The sequence below is a fragment of the Etheostoma cragini genome, chromosome 7 (genome assembly GCF_013103735.1).
Source record: "Etheostoma cragini isolate CJK2018 chromosome 7, CSU_Ecrag_1.0, whole genome shotgun sequence".
Classification (NCBI taxonomy): domain Eukaryota; kingdom Metazoa; phylum Chordata; class Actinopteri; order Perciformes; family Percidae; genus Etheostoma; species Etheostoma cragini.
In genome coordinates, this window is record NC_048413.1 from 21,703,547 (window position 1) to 21,727,187 (window position 23,641).

The 23,641-nt window shown below is 40.8% G+C and overlaps 2 protein-coding genes across 3 annotated transcripts in view; one reads left to right on the plus strand and one right to left on the minus strand.

Annotated features, from left to right (window-relative positions):
* On the plus strand, window positions 1–22,218 carry arhgef19 (Rho guanine nucleotide exchange factor (GEF) 19). Of its 2 annotated transcripts, none has more exons than XM_034876555.1 (16): window positions 1–349; window positions 14,285–14,978; window positions 15,090–15,602; window positions 16,604–16,736; window positions 16,823–16,908; window positions 17,005–17,261; window positions 17,350–17,510; window positions 17,626–17,778; window positions 18,093–18,222; window positions 18,406–18,480; window positions 18,578–18,667; window positions 18,761–18,924; window positions 19,211–19,369; window positions 19,467–19,546; window positions 19,632–19,736; window positions 19,895–22,218. In XM_034876555.1, exons 2-16 carry the CDS (start codon window positions 14,306–14,308, stop codon window positions 20,047–20,049), a joined length of 2,934 nt encoding a protein of 977 aa, XP_034732446.1. In that variant the 5' UTR covers window positions 1–349; window positions 14,285–14,305; the 3' UTR covers window positions 20,050–22,218. The 2 variants fall into 2 exon arrangements, with proteins under 2 accessions (XP_034732446.1, XP_034732447.1); XM_034876556.1 differs by having other exon boundaries at window positions 15,090–15,589; window positions 16,603–16,736.
* LOC117947545 (probable pleckstrin homology domain-containing family N member 1) overlaps window positions 21,900–23,641 on the minus strand; it is a 14,348-nt gene continuing 12,606 nt past the window's right edge. Inside the window, exon 11 of the mRNA XM_034876581.1 lies at window positions 21,900–22,677. Within this exon, the coding sequence (XP_034732472.1) occupies window positions 22,546–22,677 (132 nt within the window). The 3' untranslated portion in view covers window positions 21,900–22,545. The remainder of the gene's footprint in view (window positions 22,678–23,641) is intronic.

The window sequence follows — 23,641 nt, forward strand, 5'->3', positions numbered from 1 at the left end:
GAAAAGGAGCAAGAGAGAAAGAGAGCAGAGGAGCTTAGAAAAGGGATCTGCATTGTAAGTAACTCTGGGAGCCGCAAGTGGTGGCTGTTTTTCAACCTGTTTTTGTTTTCCCAAGGAGGGGTTGAACAAAAAGGAGAAGAACCAGTCAGAAAAGCACAGATCTACAGAGTCTGAGCTGAGTTTCAAAAGAAATACAAACAGAGAGCAGAACAGGGGGGAGCAAAGCCGAGAGGAACACAAGGCAGCAATGGATAGCAGAGTGGCTCAGCCTGACCCTGGGATGGCATGGATTCACACACAGCTGCTGGCTACCACCCAGCACACACACTAGGCTGCTAACACCGATGAGGTATAGTACTGAAAAACAGCAACAGTAACTATTAACAAAGCAGAGGAATACTTACACAGTCCATGGTCTTTTGTTCCAAGCTGAAGATTTTGGCTGCTTAGTGAAAGTTGAGCTGTGCCATTTGCCTGAGAGTGGAAGCTCTGCTTTGTGTGGTGCACTTGGGAGAAAGTTCTCTGCAGCTTGTCAGGTGCATTGCATTTATCTGACAGCATATATGCTCTGAATGTGGGTTACATGAAACAACAGAGGTATGGAATGGGTTATCAAGACAGTTTGCCTGGATATTGTTTTGACTCAACTAATAAAACAAGCTGATTTTTATCAATTATTTGAATATATGCATGTGCATTACAGTGAAATACAGGATAATATGTGACATGTTTTTTACCTGCAACACAGCCAAATATCCAGCACAAGTAGATGCATAAGTAAGTGTGATCATTAGTTTTATTATTCATTTATTCTCCTGGAAGAAGTTGCTGCTTGCATTGATAATGTTTCCAGCAGCTCCCTAGGCGGTGCAGAGGGAGGTGAGTCTTGAATGTGATGGTTACAGTGCAGCAATAAGTCGTTGCAGAGCGGGGCAGGTAAGTGCACGTCTGGAGTATGTTGGATGAGGGGTTGTTAAAAACTGTACATGGCTAAAACTTCTCTGTTCTTCTCCAAGGGATGTTTTAGCATAAGACTCACAGCTTCTCTGCCAGTAGCTTCAGGACGAAGACAGAGCCCAGGGTTGTTAACTGAGGAGTGCATCCGTGTGTTTATGTGCTCTTAAACATGTAAATGCGTTCATGTACATATTTGTGTTTCTCAAAGGCAGTGCACAGTGGTTTGGGTTTTCTTTCACCCTGTCTCACTGTTTGTTTGTTCACTCACGTGGATCCTCCGACTGGTCAGAGTTGTTTACACGTTTTTATGAGAGATGCGCAACAATGCAGTCATGCCATTAAGCAGCCAGGTTATGATTGTTTATTCCAGAGAATCTTTTTCTTAGTATGGCAGTTGTGTGACCCAACTGTAAAACACATTAGCACTTTCACTATTTTTCTCGACATCTTCCAAACTCCATCAGTGAGAGTGCACGCTGAGGTGACGACTGACTTTTTTGTCTGCCGTCCAGATGACTAAGTGTATTGCCATGTGAGTTGACGGCTGCTGCTGCTGCTGTGTGTCTGTGTGTATGGATGGTGCATATTTTGGCTGAAGCACACATAGATAGCTGTGGGTGTTTTCTGGATTATCTGCTTTACTACAGAACGCACCAGCTGCAAATTGGGCAAACGTGTACCAGCACAAAGCAACAAATCAGGACCTTCAACGGTTTTACTGCACTGTATTACAGGCTGGAGATCCCCTGTGTGATGGCACACTACTGATAATAATTATTCTTTATTGTCATCACAGTGGCAAAAAGTGTGAGGGATTTTATGTGATCCGTGATTGAATTTGGAGCCTGTAAGCACAGTGCTGTACTTAAGATTTCTCTCTGCATGCCTGCTCATATCACACACCGATTTATAACTCCGCTCACCACAGTGCTCCTCCCTTTCCCTACTTCCTCCCCCACAACTGTATGTCTGGAGAGCACCTGCCCCATCACCTGCCACTCAGACAGTGGCTGTCTGAGCGTGTGTGTGTGTGTATGCTGTGTGGAAGCGTTCCAGGATGCCACACCTCACCCTCCTTCTGTCCCATACCTCCCTCACCTCCCCCAGCTAACCTTGCATGCAAATGCTACCTGTGCTTCTTGTGGTGTTAACATTCATAAAGATACACTCAGCTGCTTACCTAAACATGACTGTCTCTGCTCTGTTTTGCACTAAAATCATTACACACCATTAACTGAAAGCAACCGGCGCTTTAAACATCAGTGACACCAATATTTGAGGAGGCCCTGTCACTTTCCAGGCGTTTTGGCTTGTGGCCTAAATAGCAGTGGCCTTAATAGCCCATAATAGCAGCCCTTGCTCCTGCACGTGTATAGTTGAGCTTCTTTGTTTGTCTTCTGCTTCGGTTTGGTGGTCAATTTCAGAGGAATGAGCTTGCCGAGTCATCCAGGGAATGTGAAAAAGTATCTCTGTGTGTCGGAGGGTCTCATCGGGGGGGTTGAGTGCCTCTGAAGTTGGACATGAACTTGTCTTCGAACCTGGACTATAAAAGAGACCACCTACTGTGTTAAACCCTGTGCATTTGGTGAACAATGATACAGTAATGTGATGGCTTTGATTTGTTAAGTTGAAAAGTTGATTTTCTAAGACAAACAAAGAACTGTAACTGCACAGGCTCTGTCATTTATTAGTTAATCTGCATTTTAGAGAATATGTGGCCCATGCATGAAGGTTAAAACTCGAGCCCAGAGGCGATGTGTGCCGAGCTCTACCCCGGCTGTGTTGCTGCACACCTGTCTGGCACTGTAGCCCTCGGGTTATTTCACATTGGGACTTGGCCAATAGGAGGCTGTGTTGTGTGTGTGTGTGTGTGTGTGTGTGTGTGTGTGTGTGTTTCACTTTTATAATCAAAGGAGATAACACTTTTCTGGCTCAGGAGGCGTTGCTTCTTCACTAAAATGTTAGTTTTTTTGTGCCTTCTTGCTCTTTTGAAATAAAAAATGTCAAACCTCTCAAGTAAAACAGCAGCAACTCTTCTTTTTTTCTACATCTTCAAAGGTGTATCTTTCTTTCAATTCATCACTTTCCTCCTAATGACGATGCTTGTATTCAGAGTTTGGCTTTAAATCGTTTATAGTTTTAGCTCTGGGGAATAGTGGAATTGTTTCTGGATGGGCAGCTTGTTAGGTGTGTTCTACTTTTACCCGATCACATTTCAAAACAACGAGCAGCTCAGTGGACGGCTTGTCCATACCTGTCCAAATAATAAAGCAAGAAGTATAGGGTGGTGGAGGGGGGTGAGGAGAAACTGCTGGTCCTCAGCTGAGAAAAAAAAGTGGAGCAGAGAGCTAGAAAAAAGAGAGAAACTAACAGAAGAATGCCGAAGATGCATCTGCAACTTGTTGTAAAGTAGGTCAGCCTCTTCAGTGTCAGTGACAAAGGATCAGATTGGAATCAAAGTGCTCTGATTTACACTTTAAATACAACAGCCGCCCCCTTTTCAATGAATTTAAAGCAGAAAAATAAAACCCCAAACTGAAACTACAGCAGATACATGAATTGCACACCTCCTTTTGATGGTATTTGTACTTTTCAGTTATTACAAAGCTTCTAACGCTATTATGATTGGTCGATCAACAGAAAATAAACCACTAGTAACTTTGAGAATGGATTAGAGGATAAGGCTTGGCGTTTTTGATTCACAAAACAACTTAAACATTTAAAGGACAAGTTTGGTTTATTTATTACTTTGTTATTGTTAAAAAGTCCCATAAAAGGACCCAAACCAAAAGTGCATTAGTCCATGGACGATTTTAGACCATCAAGCCCCCCTTAAACGGGGGACGTCTAATCTGCCAGAGGGAGAGCAGAAGTGTGGTTGTAAAGTTTGACGTTGGTAGTTTCCCGATCCTAGAATCCATCCCTCAACACTTTCCTTCCTCCCTACTATGTGCTTTTAGCCCCATTTGTTCCTACTGAAAACGTAAATTTTAAAAAATCTGTCACAAATTAGATTTCACATTTGATAAAGGCTGAATAATTCTCTTCCTAAAAACTACCAGTCACTTTTGTTTTTAGCAAACTTTACACAAAATGGAGTAAACAGTGCATTTGATTTTTTTTAGCTGTAGAGTCACATATATTTGGTGTTGTATTGAGTATTTAGAGCTGCAGGATGGTGCATGGGAGATTGGCTCAAAATTAGTCTCGCTTTTCCAGACCTTCCTCCATATTGCTCCACAGGAGGGTCTGGCTAGTCCAAACAGCATTGTGGGATTGGAGAAAAAAGTGCTCTGGTTTATTGGCATTTCTCCAAACCAATTGCAGTCGTCTTGGGCAGTGCTAAGAGCCGGACAGAGCCACAGCACTGCTGCAAAATAGCCTCAGAAAGGAACTTGATTTGGTTAGTTAATCTTAGTCCACATAAATTGACTGGAGTTTAAATCTTCCAACACAAAGAAAGCTAAAGTTAATGGACATCCAGTCGAAAAGAATGAAATCCAGCGGCACTCTAGCAATCCCCGATGTGGAACTAACTCAAAATAAACTACAGCCTGTGTGTATGCGTGCGTGCGTGCGTGCATGCATGCATTTGGCGTGCGTGCGTGGTGTGTGTGTGTGTGTGTGTGAACAGTGTGGCTCATTAATGTGAAATGTTTTTTGATAACAATGGAGTCTTTTTTTTATGGAAGGATTTAGCGCAAGAAAAATATAGAAAGTCACTTTTCATCAAATCAATTTGTCAAAAAGTTGCTCATTGGTCAGGATCTGCTGCTTTCTATCTGGTTTGTATAATTGTAAAATAAATATCTATGGGTTTTGGACGGTTAGTCAGATTATTATAATCTTAAAATCTATTTCCTGACATTTAATTGAAAAAAAACAAATTTTTGAATCCACAGATTAAACGATAATGAGCAGAACCATTAGTTGCTGACCTAGAAGTCTAATGATGGGTCCCTTTGACAAATTCAGTACTTGCTCATCACTTCTATTACATAGTGAGATATCTTTTCTTGGAGAAATTGTTGATAACAGCCGTATGAAACATTAAATGGACTCATGTTGAGATATGTATTTGAGTCAGGTAGCTATTTGAACATATCTTTAATTTTGCATATGTCCATGTAACCTGACAATACCTCCTAGATCATCACGCTTCTTAGAATCTCATCGCATACAGATAACCATTGTCTGTCAGAAGGTACTGATTAAGAGATTTTCTGGATTTACTGTGTGTTGGATCCTTGGCCCTCCATCGACTTGGTAGCTTTGGCGACTTATGACAAAGCACCATAATTAGACCAGGTTATTTCCATAAAATTGTCAATAGCTCCTTTGTTTACTATCCTGGCTGAATGTCTCCTGTGTCTCAGCTTATCTGTAGTTGTTATGGTTGAAGAGCAAAGCCGGGGGGGAGGGAGGTTAAAGGTCTAAAAGTCTTGCCGTTTACATGTGAGATGGTCACCATTTTTTTAGGCTTTTAAATGAGAGATTGCTGTTTGTCCGTTTCTGTTAGCCGGAATCCCAATGGGGCAGACAAGGTCAGGGAAGGCCTCTCTACGTTTTGTCGCTTTCAATTAAAGACTCAAACACACACTCACATACAGGTGTGCCTTGTGTGTGTCATAGCTTTGTGTGAATGTAAGCCAGGTTGTCAGTATGCATCTTCATAGTGTCTCAGAAGGTCGTGGGTAAATTGCCTGAGGCTATAGAGGCAGATTAGGAGGACCCACACCATGTTTACACATGGTGTGGGTTCTTCCCCCCCAACCCACCTCCTCTGTAGCCTCTGGGGTGCTCACCTGTCTCAGTGGGTGGAGGCTATAAGAGGAATGAATACCCAAGAAACTCCCTGACCTGAATTTACTCAACCATTCTCACAACATTCAGGCATCTGATCTTCCCATGAAGGTTAGTGCACCACCTTCACATCTGGTGAGCTTTCTCTGATTGGAATTCAAGTTTCGCTCAGCAGTTTGTTTTGATTGAGAGATTTGAAGATGAAGCCCATTAAAATACCAAGAAGACACTTCCTGGATTCCCATCCAGGTGTTTTAGGTGTAGGGTATATTTGAAATGTAATGCAAAAAAAAAAAGTCAAGTTATGTGTCAGCTGGGTCGAGGCAAATCACTTGGCAACTACCAATCATCTAATCATAAGGGGAGACACATGGGAGAAACATTTAACTGTTTCAGAATATGCAGAGCCAAATCATTTATTGACAAATCAACTTTCCTACCTCAAATAAGCATAAAAACGTATTGCATGATGTCTGACTTTTATCAACAAGTTACTAGTTGCCCTTAAATGTTTTTATGTCAACAAGTCATCATTTTCAACCTAATAATTGGATGGAAAACACGCACACAAGACTGCAAAAAGCTGTGGTGAAGTTTTTTTAGCTGTGGTGAAGGTTTGTATTTTTAAGCTATTTTAGATCCCTAGCAGTCTTCCACTACACAGCCTGCTGCATCACTCTGTAAACACAAGTATAGTAATATATTTTGCACTGAAATGTAGCACAAACACTTATAATTAAACGTTGTAAATACTTTCACTAATTCCAGTTTAGAAGTTAAAAAATTAGTAGTTCTTGTTGGCAAGTTAACAGAGTCCCATTGCTATTCCCAAGTTTTACAAAATAGCCTCTGAGCGTGGTTTTCCCAGAAGTGATGCTAAATGATGTCATGTCTTGTCTCGTCAGACAAAGCTGGGCTCTTTAGTCTACTGCTTGGCAATTAGTGGTCTGATGTGACCAAGTTAAACTGCAATCTCACACACACACATGAGCTGGTCACACCACACTGTCGGGACACTTTAGTCTGTCTGACCAAACACACCAGACGCTGGAGAGAAACTGTGTGTGGGGGAAGCGACTGATGCTATAGGAAGTTTCCACAGTCTGATTATTGTTAGATGAAATATGAATTGGTTGGATTTCCAGATTTTTATTACACACACCATATCACTGCAAACAATTAGAAATAGTCCTCCAATATGTTTTTTTTGTGACCTCCATCTGTGACCAGTAGGTACTGCAACAACATAAAAAAGCTCACAGTGTCCTCTTACAGATTAACATGTTCATGTTACCCAATTTCAGATGGGGTGGGGGGGGTTTAATATTATTTTGTTTTGCTCTAACTGATCAGTAGCAAGTGCATAGCATCTCCTTTGCAGCACAAGTTGCTGTAGGAGCAGCACTCATTTTGCACGACAATCAAGAATGGGTAATAGGTTAACCATTCAATTAAGAGTGGTTATTTGTTTAAACTGGCTTACGACAACTTGTTCAGCTGTGTGAATTTCATCAGTGCAGCTTTTTTTCTGACTCAAAAAACACAAATAGACAGGACAAAACGATGTCCCCACCTCCTTAATCCTGCACACAAAGCTCGGATTTGCTCTATCTGGAACCATGATTCTTATACTGTGTATCACCACACAAACTACTGGAAAAAAGAATTGCTTTGGGATTTGTTTTTTTGACATCACAATTGGAGTTTTTTTACTTCATATTTAATATGGGTTGCACCCAGGGGTCACTTCATTGTTTTTCACTAGATAGTGTAGAGAGACAGATAGGAAAGGGGGAGTGAGAGATGGGATGACACGCAGCAAAGGGCCGCTGGTTGGATTTGAACCCTGGCCCCTGCCAAAGACTCAGCATACATGGGACGTACACTCTACTGCAGGGGTCTTCAACGTTTGTTAAACCAAGGATCCCTTAACTGAAATAGACACGGAGCAGGGACCCCCTACTACATATATTTTATAAAATGAAGTTTATTACACTAAACTGGGCCTACAATAACAAAGGGCGGCCTAAAGCCTTTATACATACCATTTTTGCATAGAATACTAAGCTATTAAAATAGGCCTATAATTGTTGCTATGGTTTTATAAATCATGTTTTCATTTTAAAACATGCATGTGACACAGTAAAACTTTAGGATTAACTGGAATTTGGATGGCTACCTTAGTGACTATACCTTACCTATATGCCAGTAAGCCTATCTTCAGTGGGGATTTATATTTGCTAATAAAATGTTGGATTCACTTAAAAAACTTTCAAAAATCAACAATAATTTGGAGGCCCCCCTGCATTGACTCTAAGGACCCCTAGGGGTCCCTTAACCCCTGTAGAAGATCCCTGCTCTACCGGATGAGCTAATGGTTGCCCCGGAATACTTTTTTTTTTCAAAGCAGACTGTTACAGCGCCCAATAGAAATCAGGCCTTAGAAAAGCACAACCTGACGACATGAAAAGTGCGCCAACTTGCAGAGATGGCAAAAGTTTTTACTTGCTGTACTCAAATAGAAGTACAGATACTTGTGTTAAAACATGCTCTGGTAAAAGTAACAAAGTACAGGCTTGGAAATGTAAATAAGGTATAAAGTAGCCTTGCAAATGACAACCATTTTTAATGCAAAGCTACCTGGACCACACACATTACTAGAGTGCATGCTAAGAAACTTCAGTGGACATGGAAAAAAGGGTCTTTTTATGCTGTTGCTTACATTTAAAATGGATTTCTGCCAATAGGCCTAAAATCACATGTCTGATGATTGTGACAGAGACTGGGACTCCAGGTTAATAAGATTTGGACGAGCAGCAAGATATGAATTCAGTTGTGATTCTGTGAGAATTCACAGATCCAGTTTCTCTTTTTTAGTCCTCCCCTTAACATGTAAAGGAATTTAGATGTATGTGTGTGTTCAAATATGGCTTCTGGAAAGAAAATAAAAGAAAAAAATTCTAAACTGACATTGATGAAGAAGTTCCCCATACTTTTAGAGTTATGCAGCACATTGGTGCATCTCAAACATGTATCTCAGATAAGGCCGAGGATGATTGAGAATGTCTTGCTACTTGTCTGCCCATCTAAGGGATCTCCGTTGTCTTCATTCAATCATGTCGCCGTCCGTACTACGATGTGCTACCGTTACCGCCATCAAGCCGCAATGATTTGCGGCAAATGAAGGCCGCCGAATCTGTCGAGTTGTCTTGTAGTGGTGCGCCAAGTGCAACGTAGATTCCAATCCAATTAGATTGAATTCGGTATTGATGACGCAAACAATAATAACTGTCACTCCAGTGAAATGATTAAAACTTGAGGACTAGATTTAGGACTGTATTTAAAGCTGATTCTGGTTTACAACTTTGCCCCAGGTGTTTCTGTTAAAAAACGGACGGAGACAACTTCTCTCTGTTGATGCTTCATTACAATCAAGCAACAGTAAACGTGGGTGTGGGTAGCTCTGCTATGGCTGTGTGTCTGTGTGTGTGGTTTTGCAAAGAAATAAATAACATTGTAAAGGCTACCATACCCAATACATAGGAATCATATACAGTATATGCTAGCAAATAATAACAATAAACCCACTATTTACATTATCTTAATGCAGTGTAACTGTAGCATGTAAATAATGCACCTAATATACAAGCGTGAGCGAGGACGTTCAACTATCGCCATTATATCGAATCAACAGCCACATGCAACCTAGCTAACAGATGAAGAACATAGACAACAAAATCCCCAGCTGACTTTCTTTTGAATTTGCAAGAACTAAAGTCCAATACAACAACAGGCTTAAATGAACTGCCGACATAAGTTACAAAACTCACAGTTCTCAAGGAAGGACCTCACGATGTGAGGCGCCTGTCTGTTTCTAGTCTCCGACATGCACTCACAATCTCACCTGATAGACGACCTTTTGTTCAAAACTAAAGTAACAAGCCAATTTTGTAAAATGTAAGGCGTAGAAAGTACCGATATTCGTAATAAAATGTAAGGAGTAAAAGTAAAAAGTCGCCACATAAATAAATAGTAAAGTAAAAATATCTGAAAAATGTACTTGAGTACAGTAACAAAGTATTTGTACTTCATTACTTCTCATCTCTGCCAACTTGTGATGTCATCTAGGTAAGGTTCATGTTGATGTTTCAATGATATGAATGTTGATGTCTGACCAATGTGAAGTGACGTCTGCCCGAAGCAAAGACCTAATAAGCCTTGCAGGACCACACTGAGCAAAACAAAGTAGATTTCTTATTTCCAAGTCCCAGACTGACAACTCATATACCGGGCAGATATTTCATAATCATTTTCCTTTCTGAAACAATAAACGTCTTTTATACTGCAGTGTTACTGTCACACTCAACGCTAACATTAGAAAACAAAACCGTTTAGAAATGCATTTCTTCACCTTCATGAACCACAAGCAGCTCCAACAGTGAATCCATTTGTTTTAACTCTCATCTCTCCCCTCTGGCAAACATCAAACAAACTTTAATTATGCGATTACACAACATTTTGCCCTGTCGTGAAGCTGAATCAGCAATGGATTTATGCTCATATTTATGTGATACACTCCATTAAAGGATTATTCTGAGACATTCACAATGAAATTTATCACAATTAAAAATGCTCCTCGTATGGCTGATGGCATTAAAGGCATGCCAGAGTGCCATTCATTAACTGCTGTATGCAGACATGGCGTCTTAGAGCAGCCTAGTGAAATTACAGGGGAAAACACTGGCAACAAAGTCCATAACAGTCACAAATAACAGCCTGCTATGACAAGGGAAATTACATGTCTTTGGAATTGAAATTTTAATAGCGCGATATAAGTGTATCAGTGTGAGGAATGTGCAGCGTAGTGTAATCGGATGCTTTCATGTTTTGATAAATGTCGTGGTGAGGCTTTATTGTCAGTTTTTGGGATCTTTGAGGTTTCTTGATCAAATAAGCAGATAGCTAATTTTCTACAAAGAACATGTTGATTTATGGCAACTTGGCTGTTGATGGAGGATTATGTGAACATTCATTCATTAGCATAGTATTGAAAGAGAACACAATTATGGAAGCTGAGATATCGTTTTTTTTCTAAACAACACATTGTAGACTTGTATGTGTAAACTAATATTTAATCTGATATGGCAGACTGCGGATAGAGGTAAGTAAAGTTTTGTTAATGATCTACATTTACATCGGGATTACAGTATAACCAGCCAGCAATCACATCCAGACACCATTAAGCTTGTGTCATTGTGTAGCAGTGGTCTGGATGTGTTTATATGGCTCAGTGGCTGCACTATATGAGTGGATCAGTATAAGCAGTTCCCACACCCTCTCAGGTGTCCTGTGCTCAGGGCAGCCTGGCCCAGGTGATAAAGGCGGCCTTTGTCTACAGCAGGGAACAGGTAACCATTTGTGCCTGCACTACTGTGTGTGTGTGTGTGTGTGTGTGTGTGTGTGTGTGCTTACATGCATGCAAAACATGTGTGTGAGTGCTGGAGAGAAACCAAGAGAGAGCGATAGGATTGACCATAGTCTCATATTCACAGCATACAGCACATGTGCAGTTGATAAAAGGGAAGGTAAAACATTATTTTTCAGTCTGTGATTCTCCAAGCAGAAAAAACACAAAATAAACAAAGTTATATTTTAAGGAAACACATTGATTTATGCCTTTGTCCTCTTTACACTTCTTATTATGTAAATTACAGGTGTAAAGTTTAATGTGATGCTACTTTAATGTAAAATATGTGTATCTCATAAAGATTTACTGTGTGTCATAATTATACTTAAACTCTAAATGACAAATACAAAGGCATTATTGGAGGGTATAATTTCTTTAGCATTATCCATGACAAGGAGGCTGCAGTGTATGTGCATGTTGTGGTTGTGGTAAAATTAGATAAAAAAGTTAACAATTAACATTCACACAATGGGACTCTGTGCCCCACATTGCACACTATACAGTATACTAATTATGTGTTTTAAGATTATGTAACTGTCATACTGCTTGATTTTTAAGTGTAGTTTCGATGGCTAAAAAAGTCCCACAATGCAACATACAAAGAGGAAAATGGTAAGAGACTGGTAAAAAAAAATAAAGTTATGTGACTGCTTGGCAACTGTTTAGAAAAAAGAATAAAACCTAATTTAAAAATAGTTGATTTTTTATTCACTATTTGGGAAATTTTAAGTTTAAAAATGGCATTAAGTCAAACTCACTTTATTATTGCCGCATTGCTATTTGAAAAAATGTCAAAAGAATTTTGTCTTGACAAAACATTCATAAGCCACCATGGACGAGAACTTTAAAGTGCTAGGAAAAAAGAAATATGAATGTCTACAATCCCATGACAACTCAACAACTCGTGATATGACTCCCTAACAGCTGCTCAGTGAACTTGTGCTGGGACTGTTTTATAAACCACTGTGTCCAAGGTCAAGAATGAACTTTCAATCTCTGATGAACTGTATGCCTTTGGGACACAATAGCTACTTTTCTCAGCTAAAGTTGCTAAGATAACTTATTGCTAGGTATGCTAACTGTGTGGGAGTGGGAGTGTGTTTGGCTGCACCCTCTAAAAAAATAGAAAAAAGAGATACACAGTAAACTGAGATTCTGACAGGAAAACTACTCTGAAAGTAGTTATTGTGGCAAGGCTAATTGATAGGCTAAATGCTAAGCTAGCTACCGCCTTAATGAAAACATAAAAGGTTTAAACTAAGGCCTGGCTAGCTGCTTTGTCAGAAATAATGTTAATGTAATCAACAACATATAGAAAAATGGTGTACCGTAACCTCTTTTGGTTATAAGGTGCCGCTTTTGTTTTTGTACAGTACTTTGAAGGATACAAAATGATGTGGGCCTGGGACTGTTGAGAAATGTGACTAAATCAAAAATATAAAGCCAGCCTACCTCTGCATCCCTCTGTGCATGTAGTTGAGACCGAATGTGTTGTGTGTTAGCATCTGTAAAGTTCCTGTTTATCTGGTGTTTAATTCAGGAGTTGAGGATTACCTGTTCAGGAAGCAGGAGGGTAAGAGGAGCTCCACAAGTATGTGTTTTAACAGCCTGTCAGGAGAGCTAACTTTATAACCCGCTGCTGAGTTTTAACAGACACTCACTGTGAATATTCAATCAGAAAAAGGTTTCTGCTAGCTAATGTAGGCTGACAGCAAGGCAAACCAACAACCAGACTGATGGGTGACTTTAAATCTCAGGTGAAAGGTGAGAGTGCTGAGGATGTGCTCTCTTCCTGTCTGTCTGTCTGTCTGTCTGTCTGTTGTGGTATTCTGTTTGGAGCGTGTGTGTGTGTGTGTGTGTGTGTGTGTGTGTGTCTAGATGTTAAGTACAGGTAGCGTGGAGAGAGGTCTTTAATTAGAGCAGAGCAGGAAGACATAGCTCAGAAGACACACTAAACTTAAGTGTGTGTGTGTGTGTGTGTGTGTGTGTGTGTGTGTGTGTGTGTGTGTATGCAGGTGCGTGTGTGGTGTGACTGGGAAACTTCCTGCACACGTCAATAGTTTCAGGGTCCATCTTGCTAATCCCAGGTGTGTGTGTGTGTGTGTGTGTGTGTCTTTGTGTCTTTGTGTGTGTGTGTGGTAAAATGAGGCTTCATGAATCCCCGAAAAGCACAGAAGCCATTTTAGAAATTCATTCCTCCGCCAACTCCATCAACTAATCGTACACAGACTGTCTGAATAGGTTTATTATTTATTATTTACGGTTGTTGTCTTACTCTGGCAACACTGAGCCACATGGATAAAAGTGAATTGTGTCTAGTCAACCATATCTATTTGCTGGGTAAGGGGTTTGTCTCTGTACTGGTTTAGACTTACATAACTAGTCTATTTGTTTCAGTTATTCCAGGTTTCCCCTCTTTGCTCCTCTGTTTGCTTAATGTCAATAGTTCAATCACCCCAACTAATTTTTAATTTGGATAAATCTTTGCTCCAACCACTTATAATCTCCTATGAAGCTTGCAGTGTGCCACTAAAGTAAAGTTATGTTCTGAATGAAGAATGGATTTGTTTTTCTTTTGTAAAAAGAAAATACATTTTGTAAAGTGATGAAAATAATGACACTAAATAATGACAATTATTCTGTAGTATTAAGGTTGAATGTTAAGGTTAAGGTTAGGCTACATCATCTTACATTCTTTATGCTTTCCCAGTTTTACTTTTAAGAGTGAATTGTGTCGTACCAATACAATTATTAGTATTATTTTGAGATTATTGGTGGAGGGTATTGCAGTTTTTTCTAGGTCAATAGAAGGGTCTAAACAAGATAGTGTTGAGGCTCTTTCCTTTTTAAAAAGTGAAACATAAGATTTGACACTGATAGTTTTATACAGTTTCTTGTAGCATAAGCATCTAACACATTGATTTCCTAAATTTGCATTTGAATGAGACATCCATAAAGCCAAAAGAATTGATAAACAGATCATGTGGAGTAGTGGCCTGAGAAAATACGACAGACAACCGTGTTAACAACAGTTATTTTTTCCCTTTCTTTCCCCAGCTCCCATGTGTTCGTTCAGCCATGCTTCCTGGGTATGGATTCTCACCTTTTCCTGATTTCCAACCCCACCTTCACGCTTTCCGCTGCCGAGGAGAGAGTCCTAGCATGTGGATCCCTTGCTCAGGAGAGTCCCAGGCTCTGAGCGAGGCCCAGGAGGACAGGCCTCTCCTGCACCCGTGCCACCACAAGCATGTCGCCGTGTGCCAGCAGGAAACATTGGCTTTTATTGAGCTACAACCACCAGTAACTCCTATACTTAACAGTCTTGGCTCTCAGAGGCCAACTGTTATTCCAGAGGCACAATACACAACACACTCTCTGCCCCTGAATGGTTTCAGACACACACTAAATGAACTAAATGACATGCAGAACAGCTGTCACAGGACAGACAATGAGCATGTAGCCCTGTTAAATTTGAACTCTCATACACCTGCGGGTGACTGTGAGCTTAAATGCCATAATGGTATCAGGACTGAAAAACCACATGCTGTCACAACAGTGTGCCGTCCTCATCACGCAGCTCTTAGCCTGCCTCTGCCGTTCCCTCTGTCCTCTCGATACGCAAACCGAGACTCTTGGGAATCTCAGATACATTGCTCCCCATCCTCGCCTACAGGTCCCGGGTTTCAGAGCCCAGACTCCTCCCGGCTCCAGAGGAGGACATCACAGGGTTCACTGAAAGAGAAGTCTATCCGTGAGTGTACAGCTTTTTTTCACTATGGACAAAGTTGACATGACAAATTAGGCTTTAAAAGCTTTTACATGTGTCCTCTGGAATAAAAAAAAACAGTTTTCTTGTTTACAGGGCGAAAGATGCAGGTTTATTCCCCAGACAGCCAGAGCGATGACTCTCTCAGCAGCCCAATCCTGGACGCAGACTACATCTTCCCAGGACCTTTTGCATCTTTCCTGGAGGAGGACCTAAGTGGAGTATCTTCCCTGGAGGCCCTTTCAAGCCCCTCACAGACCCTCACAGACGGTTTTACAGATTTGCCAAACCTTGGTCACGATGATATTTTTAATCTACCTGCAGAACCACTGCAGATAATAGAGGACCCAATGCCAGGGGTGGGGGAGGACAGCGGGAGTGTAGAGGCTTCAAATGCCACAGGGGGGAGCTTTTTGTCACGCGTCGGTCGTCATGGGGATCAAGAACGGCGGCGCTTCTCAGCTTCAGAACTGATATCTAGACTGCAGCTTTCTCAGAGGAAGAGCTCCTTCACCTTGAAGCTGGGGAAGTCACTGTCTGCACGGGTAGCCTCCAGGGACAGACAGAGCTCCAACAGCCTCAGCCCCAACACGGACAACAAACATCATGGTAACATTTCTTTGAAAGCAAGTCCATAAACCTTCCCCTATATGTTACAGAAAACAACCAAGAGCAATACAAAAACCCATTACAAATAAATACCACAAAGTCAGGTTCAATGTCATTCTCCTTGAGCAAAGGCAAAATATGTATGCAGTTGGGTGGCAAATGGAAGTAAAAAAACTGCTGTGAAAGTGCAAAGTGTAAAGGTTAACAACTTCAATGTCCATGCACATCACTCAATGTCGAACCTCAACCGTCAGCGCTGTTGGATAAAGAAAACTTGGAAAAACTTGGAACAAGTAGAATTCTAGAATTCTCAAATTCTTGATTATTATTCTAGTGCTGAATTATATATTATATATAATTAACAGATTAATTGTAAATGAAAATAACTATTTTGGGTTTAAGATGCTGAATCTATGATCACCGTGTGTGTAGCTCTGGACCTTTGTTGCATGCCATCTTCCTCTCTCTGTCCATTCTTCTCTCCTGTCACCTGTCTTCTCATAACTCATTACAGGGTAATGTGTCTGAAAACATACTAGGAAAAAGAAAATATATGTTACTCTCAAAGTAACTAGGTAATGTATACATGTTTGGTAGATTAAAAAGAACAAGAAGAAACAAATAGGTGAACTGTGATAAAACAATAAAATAAAATGCAGCCGACCATGTCAAGAAGCTGTTGCTGGAGTTTAACCTTTGAAGAAGCACCCAGAAAGCTTAAAACGGTGTGCATTGTTTAATGAACCTTAATTAAATGAGGTCTATTGCTTCATCCCTGGACATAGTCTCGCATTACAAGACCTTCCTCCACAGAGCTGCAGAGGAGGTTCTGGCTAGTCCACACACCATTCCGGGATGGGATGGTCCGGCAGGCATCCGGCCGAAATGAAAGACATCCGGCGGAATTTCCAGCGGCATTTGAACAATCCTGAAAGTCGAACGACATGGATAAAGATTAGCTTGGACCTAACCTCTAGAACTTCTGCTTTCATTCTGTTTAGATAAGTCCAACTCCAAGCAACGCAGCTCAGGAGGCTCTAGTGATGGCGCCCCCCACAGTCCTGTAGGACATGCACCTACTCTGCCCAGCAGTGACAATGGCATGCCTTTGCATCGGTGGAGCACAAAACTCGGGTAAATACCGATTTAAAATATTGCCACACATGAACTGCAAAGATTAAAGAACATGTATTGATGTCAGTTCACATTTTCTTTCGCAGAATGCGAAAGAAATCCATAGAGGAAGACTTCTGCACGCTTCCAACTGTTTCTAGTTCAAATCGCTTATCACGGTTTTTGCCTAGTTGTGAGTTTCCCTGAACTATTTGTCTTTTTCAAAACACCTGATTGAACCAAGACTTGATTGGATTTTTTTGTAATATCCCTCTTCACTTTCCTGCAGCAATTTTGTACCAGGAGTACAGCGACGTTGCCATCAACAGAGAGATCCAGAGGCAGCAAGGGAAGGAGCCAGGCACAGAGGAGGAGGGCCTCAGGGATGAGGGGTCAGACGGGACCCCGTCTCCTTCTAATCTGTCTCCATCCAGCTCCTTTCGCTCATCGAGAGGCTCTGCTTTTGCACTGTGGCAGGACATCCCCGATGTTCGAACCAGCGGCCAGCTCGACAACTTTAGCAACGAGGAACGGAAATTACAAGAGGTGGATGAGACACTGCAGACGGTCACTGCTGTTTAATAGTGCATGTACTGTAGATAAGTGGCTGACTTCTGTGTTTTCCTCGACTCAGGCAAAGTTTGAGCTGGTGACGTCTGAGGCGTCGTACATTCGTAGTTTGACGATCGCAGTGGACCACTTCATGTTGTCGCAGGAGCTCGCAGAGTGTCTTGGAGCTCAGGATAAGCAGTGGCTCTTCTCCAAGCTGCCTGAAGTCAAAGGTGTCAGTGAGAGGTGACGTAACATGCTCTTGATGTGCCTCTGCTGCCCATCTCAGTTCTTTATTTTAACTTGTCAGCTATCATGACTCCTTCTCTGAGTGTATGTTCTGCTCACTGGGTGCTTGTAGGTTTCTTCAGGACCTAGAGCACAGGCTGGAGGAAGACATTCTGCGTTTTGATGTGTGTGACATCGTTTTGGAACACTGCCCGGCTCTGCGAAGGGTTTATTTACCTTATGTAACCAACCAGGCGTACCAGGAGCAGACCTACCAGCGTTTGCTGTGAGTAACTGCTTTCATCACATGTACAACATATCAGCAGTTTGAAACATATATGTAGCTGTAGCTAGGCACTATCTCTCTGCACACACTTGCAGCTGTAGTGCATGAAATACAATTGTTTCCTGTCCATGATTCCCTCTAAGGGCGTTCAGGTGTTATTTTACACCTGCATGACTTAACTTGCAAAAGGTTCATCTACAGTAGACGAAGCTGAACATTTTTTTCTCAGGGTAAGAAGCACTCTGGAATTTAGACACACTTTCACTAAAAGTCATTAAAGTGTTTTTCTAAATGAACACGCCTTGTCCTCTCAGGCACGAGAACTCTCGTTTCCCCGGAATCCTGGCTCGTTTGGAGGAGGACCCCATCTGCCAAAGACTTCCTCTGACCTCTTTTCTAATCCTCCCATTTCAGAGGATCACACGGCTAAAAATGCTGGTGGAGGTACACCATCAAACATTCACTGCAAAAATTCATGTTCACACTTGAAACCCAATTATGTGAAATTGTAAATGGGCTCATATTTGGACCAGCTGAGAAGCAGGGTTTTTTTCCTTCCCCAACAGAGCATAAAAAGAGTATTGTTTACTCTTTTGGCTTGTCTTCAAAAACATCTTTATTTTTCAGAACATTTTAAAGAGGACGACACCAGGCTCCCGAGATGAGGACACTGCCACGAAAGCTTTCAATGAGCTAAAAAAGGTGGTGATTATCATCTGTAATAGCCAGTTGGATGAGTACCAGTATTATCACTGCTGAGGCACAACAGTAATAACCATGTTGGTATGTGTCTTCTTAGATCATCAAAGAATGTAACTCCAGTGTGCAGTCAATGAAGAGGATGGAGGAACTTATTCACCTCAATAAGAAAATCAAATTTGAGGGAAAGGTAACTGATTTTTTGTAAATAGTCTTTTTTTTATCTTCTTTGTTAACATGTTTTAGTGTTTCCTATTTCGTAACTTATTTCCTTTCTTTGTAGATCTTTCCTCTGATCTCTCAGTCCCGCTGGTTGGTAAAACATGGTGAACTCCTGGAAGTGGACACTCAGACAATGAGTATTTCCGGATCAAAGCTCAAGTTGCCCACCAAGCCGGTGTACCTCCACCTGTTCAATGACTGTCTCCTTCTGTCCAGGAGGAAGGAGTGAGTGATATGCAGCTACTACAAAGAAACCAGGAAATAAAATCAAAAGATCTGTAGCAAACAGCACCACACATTCCTCCTCTGATATTAATGGTCTGTTAATAACACGTAGGCTGCACCAGTTTTCACCAGGATTATCTCCTTTGTCTACAAACATAAATGTACACCATTCGAATAATTTGAAATATGCCACAACCACATACAGATTCTACACATACATGGCTTTAAAGATTGAACAGCTGGTTACTAAGGTAAAAAAGTAATGAATAAACACCTTTTTTTTCAGTACGTGGAAGTTCATGGTGTTTGTGCACGCCAAAATAGGACAGCTGAAAGTGAAGGACCTCAGTCAGAAGCTGAAGGGCATCTCAGGCTTCATCTTCCACTTGCAGCTGTGTGAAGGCCAGCAGCTCAAACACCAGATTCTGCTCAAGTCACACACTGAGTGAGGAACAACACTCTCTCTACAATAATTTAGCTTCGGTTGAAACTGGATGCTTTAGCCAACGGTGCTGTAACGGCCCTTTCTTGTGTCCATCCAGGAGCGGGAAGCAGAGATGGATCACAGCCATGTTTCCATCTGATCCGCGCGAGGACATCGAGCAAGCCAGCGAGAATGATGGTCAGTAGAGAGCTTTTGGTGAACAATGAATCGGTGTACATCTTTTAATCTTCTCATTCATCTTTTTCTTGTCTTTTCCTCTCAGATATATCCCAGGTTCAGTGCATCAAAAGCTATCAGGCCCAGGAGCACGATGAGTTAACACTGGAGAAGGCAGACATTCTTCACGCTAAGACCATTACAAGTGATGGTAAGATTTTGGACAAAGTCCTCTTTTAGATAACCTGCATTCCACCCTAAACCTGCACGTACATTACCATAATATAAAAAGTCAGGTCTGTGTGTCCCACTGGCCGTCTGAGGGTATGAGTAGTGGTTTGTTTGATGTCTAAGGTTGTCTTTCACCAGGCTGGGTGGAAGGCATCAGACTGTCTGACGGGGAACGGGGCTGGTTCCCCAAAACCTACGTGGAGGAAATCACAAGTCGCAGCGCTCGCCTCCGCAACCTCCGAGAAAATATCCGCATCAAATGTGTCACGCAGAAACTGGAGGGGGAAGACTAACCTCTTTACTGCAATTGGTTGTGTATCAAAGGGGAATTTCTGTTACTAAGTTGCATTTTTAAGCTTCTGGATCATTAATTTTAGATGCATGTGGGACCTACGTTATAGTATGCAGGTGCTAAAACAAGACAAGATTTTTGACTGTGTGAGCATTTTTATTTAGCAAGCTAGCTGCAAATACATTCAGCTTTTAATGCTCCTGTACATTTGAATATTTAGACAGACATTTTTGTAACATTGAAGTTACTTTTTGCGGAAGCAATCACTTCATGCATGCTTTCTGTGAATGCAATCCATGACCATTTTAAAGTTTGAGAAACACATGCACATTTACTAGCACAGGTAGGAATTTTAACCATATCCAAAGGAAAATGTGTATATTTCTTGGTTCTTGTCAGAGGAGAATGTGACTATATTTCTTTCTGTCTCATGTGGCCAAAAGTCCTCTTAGAACTGTTTTATGCAACTCAACTGAGTTATATGAGGTGCAAGAGATTAACTGATGTAATGTTACGACATCACAAAGTCGCTCAAGGCAGATCCTTCTTCTGAGTTGCGTTAGGACACATCAGAGGTCTTTTATCTTTTGATTTTGTTCACACTGAGTGCTGCTTTACTGTCAGAAGGCAGATGAGAAGTTGCCATGTTGTGTAGTCCACTTGTTCAACTAAAATGTACAGTGGTGGTTAAGAGAAGAAATGAATGTCTGATGGGTTTTTCATCCATTTCTGATTTTGATACACTGCAGTGCGTCAATGTGCTACAGTTCATTGATCATGTCAAGATGTGCATTGTTTAAACATCCTTGCCTTTTTTTAAGAGGACACCCTGCCTGTATATGATCTGTAGTAACAATTTGGAGTGCATGATGGTTGTCCAGACAAGACAACTGCCAAACAGTGGTTAGATGAATTCCCAATACTACTGTAACATATATGAAGGACAGACTAGCCTCTTCACATGGCCACACTACACCAATGTTTTTTTTCTGTCAGTGCCCTAATCTGATTAAAGGATTAGGCAAACTACATTCTATATTTTTATAATTGTCAACAAATCCCTCAAACAGACCAAAACCAGCAATTAATTTATCCCTAAATCTGTGGCCAAAGCCTAATAGATCTTCTTTCTCTGTGCCATGGAGCAACATTGTTACACTGGGTTACATGTTCCTTCATTGCTATGAACACACACACACACGCACACATACTGTATACAGAAAAGTCCCCAACAAATGCACTATTTACTCCTGTTTGAGGAACATTTGCTAAAAACTATAGTGCCCAGCTGATTTAGGGAATGATTTAGCCTTCATTAAGTATTGAAACTATATATTTCTGACTGATTTTATAGTTTTCTGTTGTCAGTAGTAACAAGCTGGGATTGAGGCTAAGCTCCACACACAGGGTAGCAGGTCAGACATTGTTGGTTTTGTTCCTTTCATGACATTTGTTGCAAAAAAAGATGAGAAAGTAAGTGTCCTTTAAAACCCATACATTTTACACCAATACCAGATTCACATTGGAACACATTTACATTGACCAGTTGTATGGTAAAAGTGTAAGTTTCGCTTCATATGTATGTACTTTTAAAACTTTAGCCCCAGTTAAATAAAAGCAAGACATTGTTGCAGCAGTCTAATCATACAGGATCAAGTAATAATGTCATACACTAATCATTGAATCATAGGCCTATGTCCACAGCGTTCCCATCATTACGTGTAAAAATACCCAAATGACCCACAGTACAGTGTAACTGAGCTGTTGCCAATAAACCACTATAATCAACACGCATATGTAAACTCTTCCAGTGGCACATGAAATGTTTATAACCCTTCTTTCTATATCTGCATCGTTAGTTGTAATTTAAGCTGTTGCTGTTGCAACTTATGTATTTATACTCCTCTAGCTGGTTGTTCTCTAAGGAGATTCTGATGTAAATGTACTTTACTGTAGATGGCTTTATGTATAAAGAAAATTATTCATTTACTATTATGACTGTAACTTATATGAACAAAGATTCAACAAATATTACATTCCTTTCAAACCATACAAACCTTTCAGTTTCCTTTCTGTTACAACAAAAAATATAAATACTGTAATACACTGGATGTTTGCTGAATCTCTGCACACTGTAAATGTTTAACTACTGAAATAAATACTTCCATTTCATGTTTTAACAGTTTATTGTGGAACAAGTCAAACATCTCTAAAATTGCTACATCTAACATTTCTTCAGCTTTGTTATGGCCTAAAACTGGGTCATGACTCTGTTTCTGTTTGTCCGCACATGAAAAGAAACTATTAGTATCTTTTTTAGTCCTTCAGAGGGTCAAATCCCCCAAATGAATCAATGTGGTGAGAATATGTCAGAGCCTCCTTACTGCTGCACTTATTTTGTGGCACACTTAGACATAAAAGTAATATGTACATACTATCTACACATTATTTCATATTTATAATTACATTACAGTCAAGCTTTTCCCCTTTGGATAAGTCAGCTGCCTCCATTGATGTGACATTGGTCGGCTGTCATTATTGGCTCCTGGGACTCCTTCCTGCTCCTCTGCAGCTTTGGCATGATTGGAGGTGCAGCGGGACTCACAGTAACGTGGCTGCTTCTATCTGGCTGCAGGTCAAAGAGATAATCTTGTTGATGCAAAGATGTTGAACACCATTTAAAGGTATTCAACATCTTCTTGGCACATGAATATGTCTTGCAAACACAAACACATTTTTTGGAAAATCAACAAAACTTTGAATTAAAATGCTTTGGAAGTTAAAAAATGGTTATCTTCCATCTACCAAAACATGTTGTATTTCCTATAAAACCCTGAGGAATTTCAAGCTGCTTCCAACTGCATTTCCACAGAACACCCACAGACCAAAATTGACAAAAAATAAACTAGAATGCTTTTGATCTCAAACAAGTTTGTACAAGTTGATTTTCATTCCAAACTTAACCAAACCAGGAGCAAGGAAAGTTGATATGCAGGACTGTAAAACAGTGCAGCATGCATTAAAAATGGTCAGCAGTGATGGAAAGGCACTGTATGTAGTTAATGGGCTATAGATCTTAAACCTGCATTAACTGATTGCTTGGACCTCTGGTGGCAATACAAACAAAGAAACTACACCCAACATCGGTCCACTAAATGCTTTTATATAGCGCTTTCATACTTTATCTCTTCATGCACCCATTCACACAAACACACCAATGTAATGTAAGGTGCTTGCCTTCCCATTGGGAGCAATTTGGGGTTCAGTGTCTTGCTCAAGGACACTCCGACATGCAGACAGGAGAAACCAGGGATCAAACAGCCAACCTCAATGGATGACCGATTGTACCTCCAATCTACAATCCCGTTTTAAGTTCACCTGAATAACGTACTTTAATTGGTACATCCTGCAGATACAAAGCAGCATAAGCATTTATTTGGTGCAATGTATGTATGTCCAAAATTCACTCGCTTTGTTTTGGACTAACTCAACTGAGGGAAATATCTGGCGCTTGAGCTGTTAAATGCTCCTTTGACAAAGTAGTGAAAAAGTCACAAAGAATTTACCAACTCTGCAGTTCCCCCAGCTCCATT

What these genes read in the sequence shown, in the direction of transcription:
- arhgef19 (XM_034876555.1), top strand. Translation starts at nt 14,306, where the DNA reads ATGCTTCCTGGGTATGGATTCTCACCTTTTCCTGATTTCCAACCCCAC. An exon ending in CTTTCAATGAGCTAAAAAAG is followed by an intron (nt 18,481 to 18,577) that starts GTGGTGATTATC and finishes GTGTCTTCTTAG; the next exon opens with ATCATCAAAGAATGTAACTC. An exon ending in GCAAGCCAGCGAGAATGATG is followed by an intron (nt 19,547 to 19,631) that starts GTCAGTAGAGAG and finishes TTTTCCTCTCAG; the next exon opens with ATATATCCCAGGTTCAGTGC.